The sequence below is a fragment of the Myotis myotis genome, unplaced genomic scaffold (genome assembly GCF_014108235.1).
Source record: "Myotis myotis isolate mMyoMyo1 unplaced genomic scaffold, mMyoMyo1.p scaffold_m19_p_16, whole genome shotgun sequence".
NCBI classification, from domain to species: Eukaryota; Metazoa; Chordata; class Mammalia; order Chiroptera; family Vespertilionidae; genus Myotis; species Myotis myotis.
In genome coordinates this window covers 46,061,121-46,075,563 of record NW_023416320.1, presented here as the reverse complement: position 1 = coordinate 46,075,563, position 14,443 = coordinate 46,061,121, and the positions used below count along the sequence as shown (strand labels likewise).

At 39.4% G+C, this 14,443-nt stretch overlaps 1 protein-coding gene across 1 annotated transcript in view; it reads right to left on the bottom strand.

Annotated features, from left to right (window-relative positions):
• The window catches only part of PRKDC (protein kinase, DNA-activated, catalytic subunit), a 217,092-nt gene that overhangs the window by 147,264 nt on the left and 55,385 nt on the right, over positions 1–14,443 (bottom strand). Inside the window, exons 26-29 of the mRNA XM_036338724.1 lie at positions 14,167–14,274; positions 11,393–11,619; positions 4,006–4,100; positions 1,564–1,663 (exon numbers count right to left, since the gene is read on the bottom strand). Of these exons, the coding sequence (XP_036194617.1) occupies positions 1,564–1,663; positions 4,006–4,100; positions 11,393–11,619; positions 14,167–14,274 (530 nt within the window). The remainder of the gene's footprint in view (positions 1–1,563; positions 1,664–4,005; positions 4,101–11,392; positions 11,620–14,166; positions 14,275–14,443) is intronic.

Sequence of the window (14,443 nt, the reverse complement as noted above, 5' to 3'; positions counted from 1 at the left end):
TTTCTTTAAAAATATAGCACCAAGTATTTTTATGTTTCCTGTACACTGCTCTTGAAAGCAAAAGAGCATTTATGATCAAAAGCAGTGCTCCTCAAGCTGTGATCCCTGGACCAAGCTGCCTCAATATTACCTGTAAATGTGGCAGAAATGCAAATTCGTGGCCCCACCTTAGACCTACTAAAACAGATTCTGAGGGCAGGGTCCAGTGACCTGTGTTTTAACTAAACCTCCAACTAATCCTGATGCATGCTCAAGCTTGAGAACCCATGGTTTAAAGAGATATAAGTTAATGGTAGAATGTGGAAGAATAAATTTTAAAAGAGGACATACTAATATCCAGTCTATATAAGCCAATGCTTTTACAAAGCAGCAGCCATCAGCAGACACCAGAGTTCCCTGCACAGGGGCTAATGCATGGCACACCCCCATCCTGTCTGAGAATGAGGCCTGCTGGGATGAAAATGAGAGCAAAGACTAGAAACCACTCAATAACCCAACCTTGGCTATGAGCAGCTTCATCTCAGCTATCTATACTAATAAAAGGGTAATATGCTAATTAGGCCAGGAGACCTTCTGGACGTCCTTCCGGACAAAGCCATGGCAGCAGGGCCAAGGCAGAGGCAGTTAGGGGCGATCAGGCCAGGAGGGGAGGGCAGTTGGGGGCGATCAGGCCGGCAAGGAGGGGCAGTTGGGGGCGAGAAGACTGGTGGGTGGGGAGGGGAATTGGGGGAGAGCAAGCTGGCAGGCAAAATGGTTAGGGACGATCAGGCAGGCAGGCAGGTGAGAAGTTAGGAGCCAGCGGTCCCAGATTGCGAGAGTGATGTCCGACTGCCAGTTTAGGCCGGATCCCACAAGGATCGTGCCTAAACCGGCAGTCGGACATCCCCCGAGGGGTCCCAGATCGAAGAGGGTGAAGGCCGGGCTGAGGGACACCCACTCCCTGCACGAATTTCGTGCACCAGGCCACTAATAAGTCTATAATTCCATGTCTGTCAAAATCCTTCTATTTTAATATCTTAGTTCTTATATTTCAAATTTACTCCAAAATAGTTTATACATATTCTAGGCAAATAATTCCACATCAAATTGGTATTCAAGTTAGTGAAGGTAAAATAAATTGTTACAAATGAATTTTCAAATTATATCCACTGTCCCAACCAAGATCAAATTAATACCTTAAGCCAAGCAATTTCAAAGATAAAGCTTCTTAATATCTTTGGAAAACTGACTCTTCATACTTCCACACATTCCTTGTTTAGAAAACTAATTCTGGCCTGGCGGGTGTGGCTCAGTGGTTGAGTGTCAACCTATGAACCAGGAGGTCATGGTTCGATTACTGGTCAGGGCATATGCCCAGGTTGTGGGGCATGCAGGAGGCAGCCAATCAATGATACTCTCATCATTAATGTTTCTATCACTCCCTCTTTCTCCCTTCCTCTCTGAAATCAATAAAAATATTTTTTTAAAACTAATTCTGCATATTCCACACATTCCTCCCAAATTCTCCTTCATTAACTGAGAATTCACTTTATGTTGGGGAAAAATTGAAGGAATATCACCTACCGTGGGCAACGTCGTTTTTTTGCTTCATTTAAAGAAACATGCTTCTTTTCAATGATACGCCTTAGGTGATCAATGGCATCATGACATTGTTGAACTGTACCTGTTCTCAAGTACAAAGATATAAGTCCAAAGAAGATATATGCTGGTTATTAATAAATAAATTAGTATTATAGCTTTACTGGTGTAGTTTTCAATTAGAGGTAAATTTACAGTAGTTAGTATCTTTTCACCCCTCAGAATTTAAACTTTAAATAAATGATTTACATTGCATATCCAAAACCAAAACCCATATTTAAGAATGCAAGGCAGCCCTAGCCGGTTTGGCTCAGTGGATAGAGCGTCAGCCTGCAGACCAAAGAGTCCCGGGGGTTTGATTCCAGTCAAGGGCACGTATCTCAGTTGCAGGATCCTCCCAGGCCCAGGCCCTGATCAGGGCGTGTGCAGGAGGCAACCAATCGATGTGTTTCTCTCACATTGATATTTCTCTCTGTCTTTCCCTCTTTCTTCCACTTTAAGAAATCAATGGAAAAATATCCTTGGGTGAGGATTGAAAAAAAAAAATTGCAAGATAGTTATGGAGTACACTCACACATACAGCAATACCACACCTATTTAGAAACTGCCCCACCAGCCCTCTGGCCAGCCAAAGCACAGGCTCATGTAATGGATTTAAGATGGAAGAGACTTTGAATATATTATAAAACCCACATACCACACAAGAGCCTGTGTATCTCAATTTAAGGCTTTTATTTAAGGGGCATAACTTGACCTCCCCTTCTTCTTATGTAGGTTAAACTGTATTATAGCTTAACTAGAGGCCCAGCGCACAACATTCTTACACTGGGAGGGGGGTCCCCTCAGCCCGGCCTGCAACCTTTAGCAGTCCTAGCAGTCCGGGAGCCCTCAGGGGATATCCAACTGCCTAAGCCATCAGTAGGACATCCTTAGTGCTGTCACAGAGGCGGGAAGGGCTCCCACCACCACCACTGCGCTTGCCAGCCGTCAGCCCGGCTTGTGGCTGAGCAGCACGCCCTCTGTGGGAGTGCACTGACCATCAGTGGGCAGCTCCTACATTGAGCATCTGCCCCTGATGGTCAGTGCATGTCATAGCAACCAGTCATTCTGCCATTCAGTCAATTTGCATATTACCCTTTTATTACATAGGATAATACGACCACTATAGAAGAACAGAACTAAAATAGTAAAATGGTTATTTAGGAAAAGAGCCTTGCCGAAACCGGTTTGGCTCAGTGGATAGAGCGTCGGCCTGCGGACTGAGAGGTCAAGGGCATGTACCTGGGTTGCAGGCATATCCCCAGTGGGAGATGTGCAGGAGGCAGCTGATCGATGATTCTCTCTCATCGATGTTTCTAACTCTCTATCTCTCTCCCTTCTTCTCTGTAAAAAATCAATAAAATATATTTAAAAAAACAAACAAACAAACAAAATCTTTAAAAAAAAAAAAAAGAGCCTTATAAAACTTATTTTAACCTGTTAGCAAGAAAACGTTTCCTGTCTATACTTTTTAAACATAGCAGTGATTTTTAAAAGAGTTTAAAAGTTTCATATGTTGAAAAAAACAACATAAGATATAAAGGTAAACAAAGCAATAATAAACTATTTATGGCAAGGACTAAATTTTAAGCATTTTTGCCCATAGCAGGCTATCAACTTGAAGGATAATAGAGTTTAACGTGTCTTTTAAAAAAATAAACAGAAACCAAAATCTGGATAGATGAAAGAGAAATTCTGCCACCATGCAGCTTTGTGACCTAGATTCGCTGTTTACGTTCTCTGGGCACCTGGGCCCTGACTAGTGTGGAAATTGAATGGGGAAATCTCTAACAAGTCTTCCAGCTCAAATATTCATGATGTTCCTAACAGCTTCTGTCTAGAATTTATTATTCTCTTAGCTACTTTAGCCTATTCCTGAATTAACTTTATTTCTTAATTATAGTCAAAAGAGCTTTCTCACAATCTTGTAATGAGACTTATGTTCTACTTTCTATGTTATCATTAGTGAGTTCAGGAACACTGACCACATCTCAGTGGTTATCACATCCAACTTTCTTTACATTGTACAATCGGTACACTTTCACATTTTATGTCATCATAGCAACTGGTTGGCTTCATTGAACTCACAATAAAATTGTCCCATCTGCCCTGCAGGATCTCTGAGCAACCAACGGTCAACCTCAGTGGCCACCAGGGCTACATGGTGACTCTTAGAGAAGGAGGGCATGGCAAACGCTTTTACAAACTGGAATTGAGGCTCTGGAGGGGTATATATCCCCTTCACATGTACCACCCTAAATGGGAGACGTGAGAAAAGAACACCACTCTGTGACAGAAGTAGCTGAGGCTTAATCCCTGAGTGAAAAGCCCTTAGAATGTATCAGGCAAACAGAATCGGCATGCACAGAGAAGCTGGATGAGACCTACCTAAGGATTTCTCATCCATATGTGCTAAGGCCAGACTTTCCATATACGTAACCAAGGATTCAAACACGAACTGTTCTACCAGAGACTCTTCTTCCCTGCGAAATAAAGAATACAATTTCTTAAAGGAGAAATGACAAGGACAATAAGTAATGTTAGTAAACAATACATTCATTGATTAAATTTATTCTTAAAAATGACTCAAATGCTTTACAATATAAAACAGCCTGTCCTGGCCACGTGGCTCAGTTGTTTGGAGCATGTTGTGGGTTCGATTCCCGGTTAGGGCACATGCCTAGGTTACGGGTTGGGGCACGTATGGGAGGCAACCAATCAATATTTCTCTCACATTGCTGTTTCTCTCTCTCCAGGAGGATTAATGAAACAAAACAAAAACACAGAACAACCTAAAATACTTATGAAAGAAGAAAACTTCCCAAATACTACATAAACCAAAAAAGGAAGCACTGGCTTTTTCTCTGTACATGAACCCCCTCCCCTTATATCTGCAGCTGCTCATAGCATGTAACCTGAGAACTGCTTTCTGACCACACTTGCACACACATCATTAAAATTAAATGTAGTACAAAAAAAGATCAGGTACCACATTTATATTCTTTTAAAGTAAAGAAATTTTAAAAGCTTTCAACCTATCCAAAATCAAGTCAACACCAAGAGTTAACTCTAAGCCTTTTAAATGCATATCAAGTACATGTAAATAATTAATTCCATCAGCAATATCTTTGGACCACCTACCTATACATAAACTCATGGGTTGGCCAAAGATAGAAGCCATATCTCTCACTGAAAAATATGTTCCTTAATAACACTGGACAGGTCTAGGCACTAAGTCTCATAGGAGTTCAGAGAAAACTAAGAATAAAAAGTTCTAGTTGTGGAAGCAGTGCTGGGTCCCTGCACACCTACTGGGAAGGAGTACTTTCCTGGAACAAAAAAACCCAAGAGTGGTGCTGGGGAATGGGGAGGACTTAAAACAAGAATTGCAAATTAGTATTTGGTTTGGCAGAAATATCTGAAGTTCTTTTTTAATTTGCATCCCAGGAGGGGGCAGGGCCTCTCAGGGTTCCACAAGGTACACATCTCCCCCAATGTTGAACACCCAAATGTGACACTGAAAATAAAAGATACTACAAATAAATGAATGGTTTGGGCAAAGACATGGAGGGCAAGATGAAAAACACAGGAGTCAGCAAGCAAAATGGCAAAACTAGAAGCTAAATTTGGAAGAGCAATTTGTGATGAGACTGCAAAAGTTGGAATTGAAATCTAAAGGCCTTTGAAGATCAGACTAAGTACAAGTGTTTTTATCTTAGCAAAATCAGTTAAAGTAAGTATGTAGAAAAATGACATGACAAAATGTTACTCTAAATCTGGGCTCTCCAAAGGTGTGCAAAGCAGTTCATTAACATACAGAAAGAAAACATTAAAACCTGTATTTATATTATTCAACATGTAAGATCTCAAAAAATTGATCTCTCAGGTACCTTTCCTCAAAGAATCACTTAGAATGTGATTAAATTTCTGGCTTGGAGAGGTAAGAGAAGTTTCGTTGTCCTTTTGGCGCACTTGCCTAGACAAATGGTGATAGTCCAACAATTGAGAAAAAGAAACAGAAGACCAAACAAGGATAAAGGGAACACCCAAGAGGAGTGTCAAGGAGGTCCAGACAAGAAAGTCAAGCAGGGATCCAAAAAGAGACATGCTGGCAGCCGTCTCCACAAGGATACCATGGTATGGGTTTTGGACCTGGACAGAACAGCCAGGTGAGCCTAATACAAATTCTTCTGTTTGGGAATCCAGGCCGACCAGGACCATGTACCTGAAAATTCTTCTCCTGCTCATGTTGAGCCTGGATCAGCTAACATTGGGATAAGTCATCTAAGTTATTCCACAAGAGAATAGTGCTGTGGCCTGCTCCTGACAGACAGGGGTAGGACACTGGACACTGAGAGGTATATAGAAATTAAACGGCAGTCCACACCCTTTGACTATATTTCTCTCAGATGTCAAGTGCTGGTTTACTTCCCACCATTTCTGGACAGCTCTGCTTTCCAGGACTAATGATGGACCTTGTCAATGTACTGTATTTCCTTGGAACATGCTCCTGAAATCTCTCAGAAAAGTTGAAGTCAGTTTCCATTCATCAGAGAATCTCCTAGGATCCTTCACCTAAAAGTCAAAGCACTGCCACATGCTTACACAGTTGTGTCTATGCTTTCTGATCTCCAAAACTCAAAAGTACAGCCTTTAAGGTACAAATAAAACAAAAAAGAAGACCAAGGGAACAAGTAACATAAAAGGAGACTGATTAATTCAGGGCAAGATAGCTTCTAAAATATTGATAATACTCTACTTCTTAACCTAGGTAGTAAGCAAAAACTTCTTTTATCATTATTATTCTATAAAATTTATAAATTTTAACAGAGGTACAATTAATATGAAACATCAGTTTCAGGTATACTGCATATTGATTCAATATTGTATAAATAAATAAAAATTATCATCAAAATAAGGCTATGAAATATATAACACCATACAGCTACAAAATATTTTCTTCTATAATGAGAAATTTTAAGATCTATTCTCTTAACAATTTTCAAATATGCAATACAAATATGCTGCAAACTTTCATCAAACCTTTCAAGGTCCAAAAACCTCAAATAAACAGCAGCTGGCCTCAGCATGCCTTGTATCTCATGATGAGTGGCTAAAGTCTGATGTAATTGGCGACCAGTCTCAACTTGCATAGTAACTCCCCTCAGGAGTCCCAACCCTGGCATTAAATATTGGCCAGTCTGGGCCTGAGACGAAGCTTCAATGAAGCAGCCACAAGCCTGCTTCAATGAAGCAGCCACAAGCCGGCACAAGTGGCAGCTTGCCTCAGCTCACATCAGGTGCCCACCAAAGGGGCCCAAGCAGAGTACCCGAACCACTATGCTCAATTAATATTTGACAAAGGAGGTAAGAACATACAATGGAGTCAAGACAATCTCTTCAATAAATGGTGTTGGGAAAATTGGATACATGCAAAAAAATGAAACTAGACCACCAACTTACACCATACACAAAAATAAACTCAAAATGGATAAAGGACTTAAATGCAAGACAGGAAACCATAAAAATACTAGAGGAATCCAAAGGCAACAAAATCTCAGACATATGCTGAAGCAATTTCTTCTCTGATACAGCTCCTAGGGCATTGGAAACTAAAGAGAAAATAAACAAATGGGACTACATCAAACTAAAAAGCTTCTGCACAGCAAAAGAAACCATCAACAAAACAAAAAGAAAGCCCACTGCATGGGAGAACATATTTGCCAATGTTATCACTGATAAGAGTTTAATCTCCAACATTTATAGGGAATTCATACAACTTAACAAAAGGAAGATAAAGAATCCAATCAAAAAATGGGCAAAGGACCTGAATAGACACTTTTCAAAAGAGGACATTTAGAAGGCCAACGGACATATGAAAACATGCTCAAAGTCACTAATCATCCGAGAGATGCAAATCAAAACAACGAGGTATCATCTCACACCTGTCAGAATGGCTATCATCAACAAATCAACAAACAACAAGTGTTGGAGAGGATGTGGAGAAAAAGGAACCCTTCTGCACTGCTGGTGGGAATGGAGACTGGTGCAGCCACTGTGGAGAACAGTATGGAGTTTCCTCAAAAAACTAAAAATGGAACTCCCATCAGACCCAGTGATTCCACTTCTAGGAATATATCCCAAGAAACCAGAAACACCAATCAGAAAGGATATATGCATCCCTATGTTCATAGCAGCACAATTTACCATAGCTAAGATTTGGAAACAGCCTAAGTGCCCATCAGCAGATGAATAGATTAGAAAACTGTGGTACATCTACACAATGGAATACTATGCTGCTGTAAAAAAGAAGGAATTCTTGCCCTGACCGGTTTGGCTTAGTGGATAGAGCGTCGGCCTTTGGACTGAAGGGTCCCGGGTTCGATTCCAGTCAAGGACATGTACCTGGGTTGCGGGCACATCCCCAGTAAGGAATGTGCAGGAGGCAGCTGATCGATGTTTCTTTCTCATTGATGTTTCTAACTCTCTATCCCTCTCCCTTCCTCTCTGTAAAAAATCAATAAAATATATTTTAAAAAAAAAGAAGGAATTCTTACCATTTGCAACAGCATGGATGGAACTGGAGAGCATTATGCTAAGTGAAATAAGCCAGTCAATGAAAGAAAAATACCACTGCCGGGAGCCGGTCATTGACCGGGAGCCGGTCCATCCTTGCTGTTTCAAGGGACCTGGCATATATGGCATACTGTTCTTAATATGTTTGCTCACCTTCTTGGCACTATGTGTTTTAACCAAGGTCACCTCTCTGAGAAAGGTTGTTTCCCCAGGTAGGGGTTTTCCCCTGAAGTTAGGGAGGAAATAAAACCCCTTAACTAAGTGCCAGGAGGGTAATTAATCACTTTAACTACGAACAATCATGCTTAAGCTACATAATCTTTACTCCCTGGAATGGAGATAATAAACGCCCTAACCTTTGGAATAGAGATGGATAGGTTTGGAATCAACTGGTATAAATACAGATGTAACAAGACAACAGGAGACAGAACCTAGACACAGAACCTAGACACAGAACCTACACAGAACCTAGAGACAGAAGAACTTCGCTGGAGAGAACATGGCAAAAGATCCGGGACAGAAACTGGCCACAGAACCTAGAAACAGAACCTAGCGAGAGAACCTGGCTGAAGAACCTAGAGACAGAACCTGGCTACAGAACCTGGATAGAACATGGCAAGAGAACCTGACTAGAACCTGGTGACTGAACCTGGCAAAAGATCCTGGACAGAACCTGGCTACAGAACCTGGCAGGAGAACCTGGACAGAACCTGGCTGGAAAACCTAGCGAGAGAACATGGCAACAGAACCTGGACAGAACCTGGCAACAGAACTTGGCAGGAGAACCTGGCTAGAGAACCTGGTGACAGAACCTGGCTGGAGAACCTAGCGAGAGAACATGGCTAGAGAACCTAGACACAGAACTTGGCTGGAGATCCTACACAGAACTTGGGTGGAGATCCTAACCAGAACTTGGCTAGAGATCCTGGCTAGGCTGCTGATCAACTGAACACTGTCTCCGTGTCATTCCTTCTTCGCTGACTCCGTCCACACCTTTGGGGACCCCTGGACCTGCTGGGGTTGGACCCCAGCATAACACATGATCTCACTCATTTATGGATAATAATATCCATTATAAACAGATGAACAAAAATAGATACAGAGGCACAGCAGCATTGAACAGACTGTCAAACTACAGCGGGAAGGTGGGGGAGGGTTGGGGGGGCGGGGCGGTAAGAGCTCAACCAAAGGACTTGTATGCATGCATATAAGCATAACCAATGGACACAAGACACTGGGGGGTAGAGGAGGCCGGGGGAATGTCAAGGGAGGAAAAAAAAGGAGACATATGTAATACTCTTTGTAACACTTTAAGCAATAAAACAAAATTTTAAAAAAAAATAGTGACAGCCGAGACCGGTTTGGCTCAGTGGATAGAGCGTCGGCCTGCGGACTGAAGGGTCCCAGGTTTGATTCCGGTCAAGGGCATGTACCTGGGTTGCGGGCACATCCCCAGTAGGAGATGTGCAGGAGGCGGCTGATCGATGTTTCTCTCTCATCGATGTTTCTGGCTCTCTATCTCTCTCCCTTCCTCTCTGTGAAAAATCAATAAAATATATTAAAAAAAAAAAAAAATAGTGACAGCTTTACATATATGCTGTAAACATTCTCCTGTACCTATACGTTACAATTTTAAAAGATTTAAAAAATAATGAAGTGGGTTCTTTGAACTCTAGTCATTTTTCACAAGATAGAGTTCTATCAACCTATCCATCCATTATCTATCTACCTAATCACCTATTTATTTATTTATTTTATTTTATAATTTCTCCCCTCATCTCTATCCAAACTGCCACTGAGAGAAGCTATGCTGACCAAATGAGATCAGGTTCCTCATTATACAATTACTTAGTAATCATGTACCACTACTTAAAAACACTAATTTCAGGTATAAATTTTACATTTACCTTTGTGACTAATTATTCTCTCTCATTCTTAAATGCAAACTTCATGAAGGGCTACATCTTTATGTCACCAGTATTTGGCACAATGTCTAGCACATAAAGTCTTTTTGAATTTTTAAATTAAATTTATTGCAGTGGCACTGGTTAATTCCATTATATAACTTTCAAGTTTATAATTCTATAATACATCACCTGTATATTACATTGATTTTGTATCCTTCAATTTTACTGTATTTATTTACTATTTCTACTAGGGTGTGTGTGTGTGTGTGTGTGTGTGTGCAAGCGCGCGCGCGCTTGGAGTTTTTTTGGTGGCCTTCGAGGTTTTCTTTATAAAGTATCATATCATCTGCAAAAATGACAATTTTACTTCATTCACAATTAGGTTCCATTTTGTGTTTCTCTTGCCTGACTGCTCTGGCTAGGACTTCCAGAACTATGTTGAATAACGGTGGTGACAGTGGGCATCCTTTTCTGTTCCTGATATTGGAGATAAAGCTTTCCGTTTTTTTGCCACTGAGTACAATATTAGCTGAGGGCTTATCCTACATGGCACATAATATTTTTAATAAATAATGCTAAGTGGTCGAACAAACAATCACTTTAGGTCAAGGACTAATTCTCTTTTCCTAGACTTTTCCAAGAGCCCTTTCATTGGCTGCCAGTCTTGTACCACTCGGATTCACACTCCATATAGCTATTGGCAGGCACATTTTAGGAGGAAATCTAACCGTGATGCTCCCTGTTCCTACTCCAGGGACTCATCATCACCAGAGCTGACCTATGTTTCTTAACTGGACAAAGACTCCTGGCTGGCCTCACAACACTCTCTTCTAAGCTTCAAACTCCTCCATCAATACAAATATAAAATATCTTTATCTCCTTGTGTACCATCCTATTTCATATCTGAATTTCTCCAGCTGATCCCCATTCATCCTTTAAGTCTCATTTCAAGTATAAAGGTGACAGGAAGCCTTCCCTAACCTACTCAAGCTGGGTTAGACACTTGTCTCTTGATGCTCCAAAAGACCCTACAGTGCCTTCTGTTGCATTTATAAGACTGCTGTAGTATTATGTGTGATGCATTTCTCAGCAGTTTCTGAGCTTCTTGACTACAAACAGCACTTTAATTCAGTTTTTTAATCCCTAGAAACTAGAACAGCACCCAGAACACACATATTAAATACTTGATATATGAATACATGGACACATAAACACTAAGTCACTTTTCCAAATCACTACAGAAAATTTAAAAAACTTGTTTTACACTCTCTCCGGTCGTGTGGTTTACTAACCTGAATTCCCTGTAGATATTATTAAAAGCAAGTGATGCTCCTAGCCTCTTGAAAGCATTGGGGTGAAGTGCAAAGCTGTACAGTCGCTTGAAAAGTGATTTGGTGTTTACTGAACTTTTCTCCTGCTGCTGTGGTGTTGTCTGTTTAATGGACCATCTGAGGAATTCTCGGATACACCGACCACAAAAGTCTCTCAAAGTACTGTCAATGGGGTCCACAATTCCATCCTAAAACAAAGCATAAAATGACAATTGAATACCCTACCTTCCTCTGAGCATAACCAGAGTATTTTATAAAAATTAATTTACAGCACTATTTAAGAAAAAAAACACCAATAATACCAATCTGTCTAGAATCTAGACTCTAATAATTTCTAACTGACATAATAACAATACTTTCTTTAAACAAATCCAGAAACTGAAAAATCCTTTTAAAAAAAGGAATGCTTTAATTAGTAACAATAAGCAGTCTTTCCCTGAAGAAACACAATGGCCACATGCTAGGAATTTTTGTTGTTGACCTGACCCTATAACAGAATCTGAGATGCTTATTGAGGTTAAAGAGAATAAGACCCTTGCAAGTTCCAAAGAAACTATACTGCTACATAAACAAAAACCACATGGAGATGTGGTTCTAGAAATATAACTTTCTGTAAGAGTAATCTCCATTAAGGCACAGTTTCTAAATATCTGACAAACAGCTAAAGAAATTTGAATGTTTTTGTCTCCCTCTAGGCATTATTTCCTTTAGATCTATATAGAAAAAGTTTAACTTGAAAAAGCACACTGAACAATGAAATAAAGGAGTGCTTCTGCCTAACATCCCCAGTTTTTTGCTATTTGTGAAATCTTTGATTATAGTATTAATGAGAATTCAATAAGATAGTAATCTATGGAAATGGAAGAAGTTATTAACCACTTCTCAGAGCAGAGGTATATAGTGTTTGTGTTCACATAAGGAAATTAGCAATTCTTATTAGAAGACTGACAGATGTCCTTTTACTTGAGTGCTGTACTACCAACTTCACATTTCCTCCTTTACCTTTTCTTTCTTCAACTATCTCTTTTACATTTTCATTATCTGACCCGAATGCTTTCTGAAGCTCTTATTTAAGCTACTTTCAAGGTTCAAAGGGGGAAAAGAAATAGCTAAGATAAACACTTCAGAATAAAAACATTAGAATAAGTTGATCTGAATGCAAACAAGCCAGAAATTTAATTTAATTTAATGTGCTTACATGAAGTTCAATATAGACGAAGCTAATCTATGATGATGAAAGCCAGAGTGGTAATCTCTAGGTCGAAGATAGTCTATATTGAACTTCATGTAAATGGAATCATTCTGTACCTACTCTTTTGTGTCTGACTTACTTTAATCAATTTAATGTTTTGAGACTAATCCAGGTACTACATGTATCACTAGTTTATTTTTTTAATATTGTAGTACAATATGAATATTACACAGTTTATGTATCCATTGCCCTGTTATTTTTAGTTCTGGGCTTATTAAGAATAAAGCTGAGTTAAACTTTTAAAAACAATTTAATTTATTTATTATAGGCAGGATTCACTGGTACATAGTGCAGAGAAATGAAGCAAAGATATAATTATGTCACCATGCGAATAAGAACGTTCAGTAACTCTCCACTCCCCACAACATGGCATCTATCCAATTAGGGCCACTCTGAGAGTGAAAGGAGTGCTCTTAATAGTTACATACACAACAGGCATATCCAGGACTGTCCTGGGAAAACCAGAATGTATGGTAAACCTACCTACAATGTTCGGCTATTCTGACCCAACACACCTTCCCAGCCCCACCTTCTCAGCACAATGCTCCGATGCAAGCAAAACTCAAAACAGAGCTAATTCTTATAAACACACCAAGCAACTAATGCCTTTATCCCCTTTGTCTGGATGCCCTTGTCAAATCCCGTTTCCTCTGGCTTATTTCAACCAGAAGCCACACACAGATTCAAATCGGAATCAATCTGCAAAAGATGCAATGATAGGACTTTGTTTGGACAAACTTTCTATACATTTAATTGGGACTTTTGATTCCAAACTCTATATGGCAAAAGAAAAATTATAGGTAAATAATAGGTAAAATCAAATCAAATAACATTCAATGGGCCAAATGTAAAGTTATTTGTACAAGTTCAGAAAATTATAATAAAACAAATGTCAAAAGACACTAAGGCTTTAGCTGACCTCATTTTCTCTGCCTTTAGTGAACCTGTGACCAAATCTTAATGATTCTACCTCTAAGGTCAGGATAGTGTTACGTAAATGCTAAGCTATTGTTCTAGGGCCCTTTAGTTGTTGAATCTGAATGCAGGAGAAAACTGGATGAGTTAAAAATAATCCTTAATTACTGCACTAGAGGTATTTTTAAAAAAGGTACTGCTAAAAGGGCTCTGATAAAAAACAATTTTATTCACGCCTTCCACCCACAACCCCCACAACAATTTTAATATAGATCAAGTTTGTCACATTTATGACCATTCTCCCCAAAATCAGAAAACTAATTAAAATGTGAATATTTGCTTGCAGATATTTAAAAGTATCATTTAAACAAATAAATATGGCATCCTGATTATTAAAATGGCATGTCACCAATTCTCTAAAACAAAAGAAAAAATATGATCTAGCTACATGCTATATTTTGATATCCTGACAGGTGCTAAATACATATAAACTTCTTGAAGTGCTAAATACATATCAAATATAAGTAGAAAAATAGGAACAGCAGAAAAAAAGTCAACCCTTACTCACCAATATCGTTTCTAATAAGGCAACAGTATCCTGGCTTTCAAATTTCTTATTGTTAGTGAACCAGTGAATCAGTTGCATAACCAGTGGCTCAAACAGTTGCCTTGTCACCTGAAGAGAAAATACCAAGAGAGTTTATTTTTTCATGTTGAAGTAACTTTATGTTGGAAAAGAGTCCAGTTAAATGGCAGAAGCAAAATTAAGTGATAATACTGTCATGGTTTTGTTAGTTTCCTCTTCTAGTTGAATTCTATAATAAACAAGTTCTTCCTAATATACA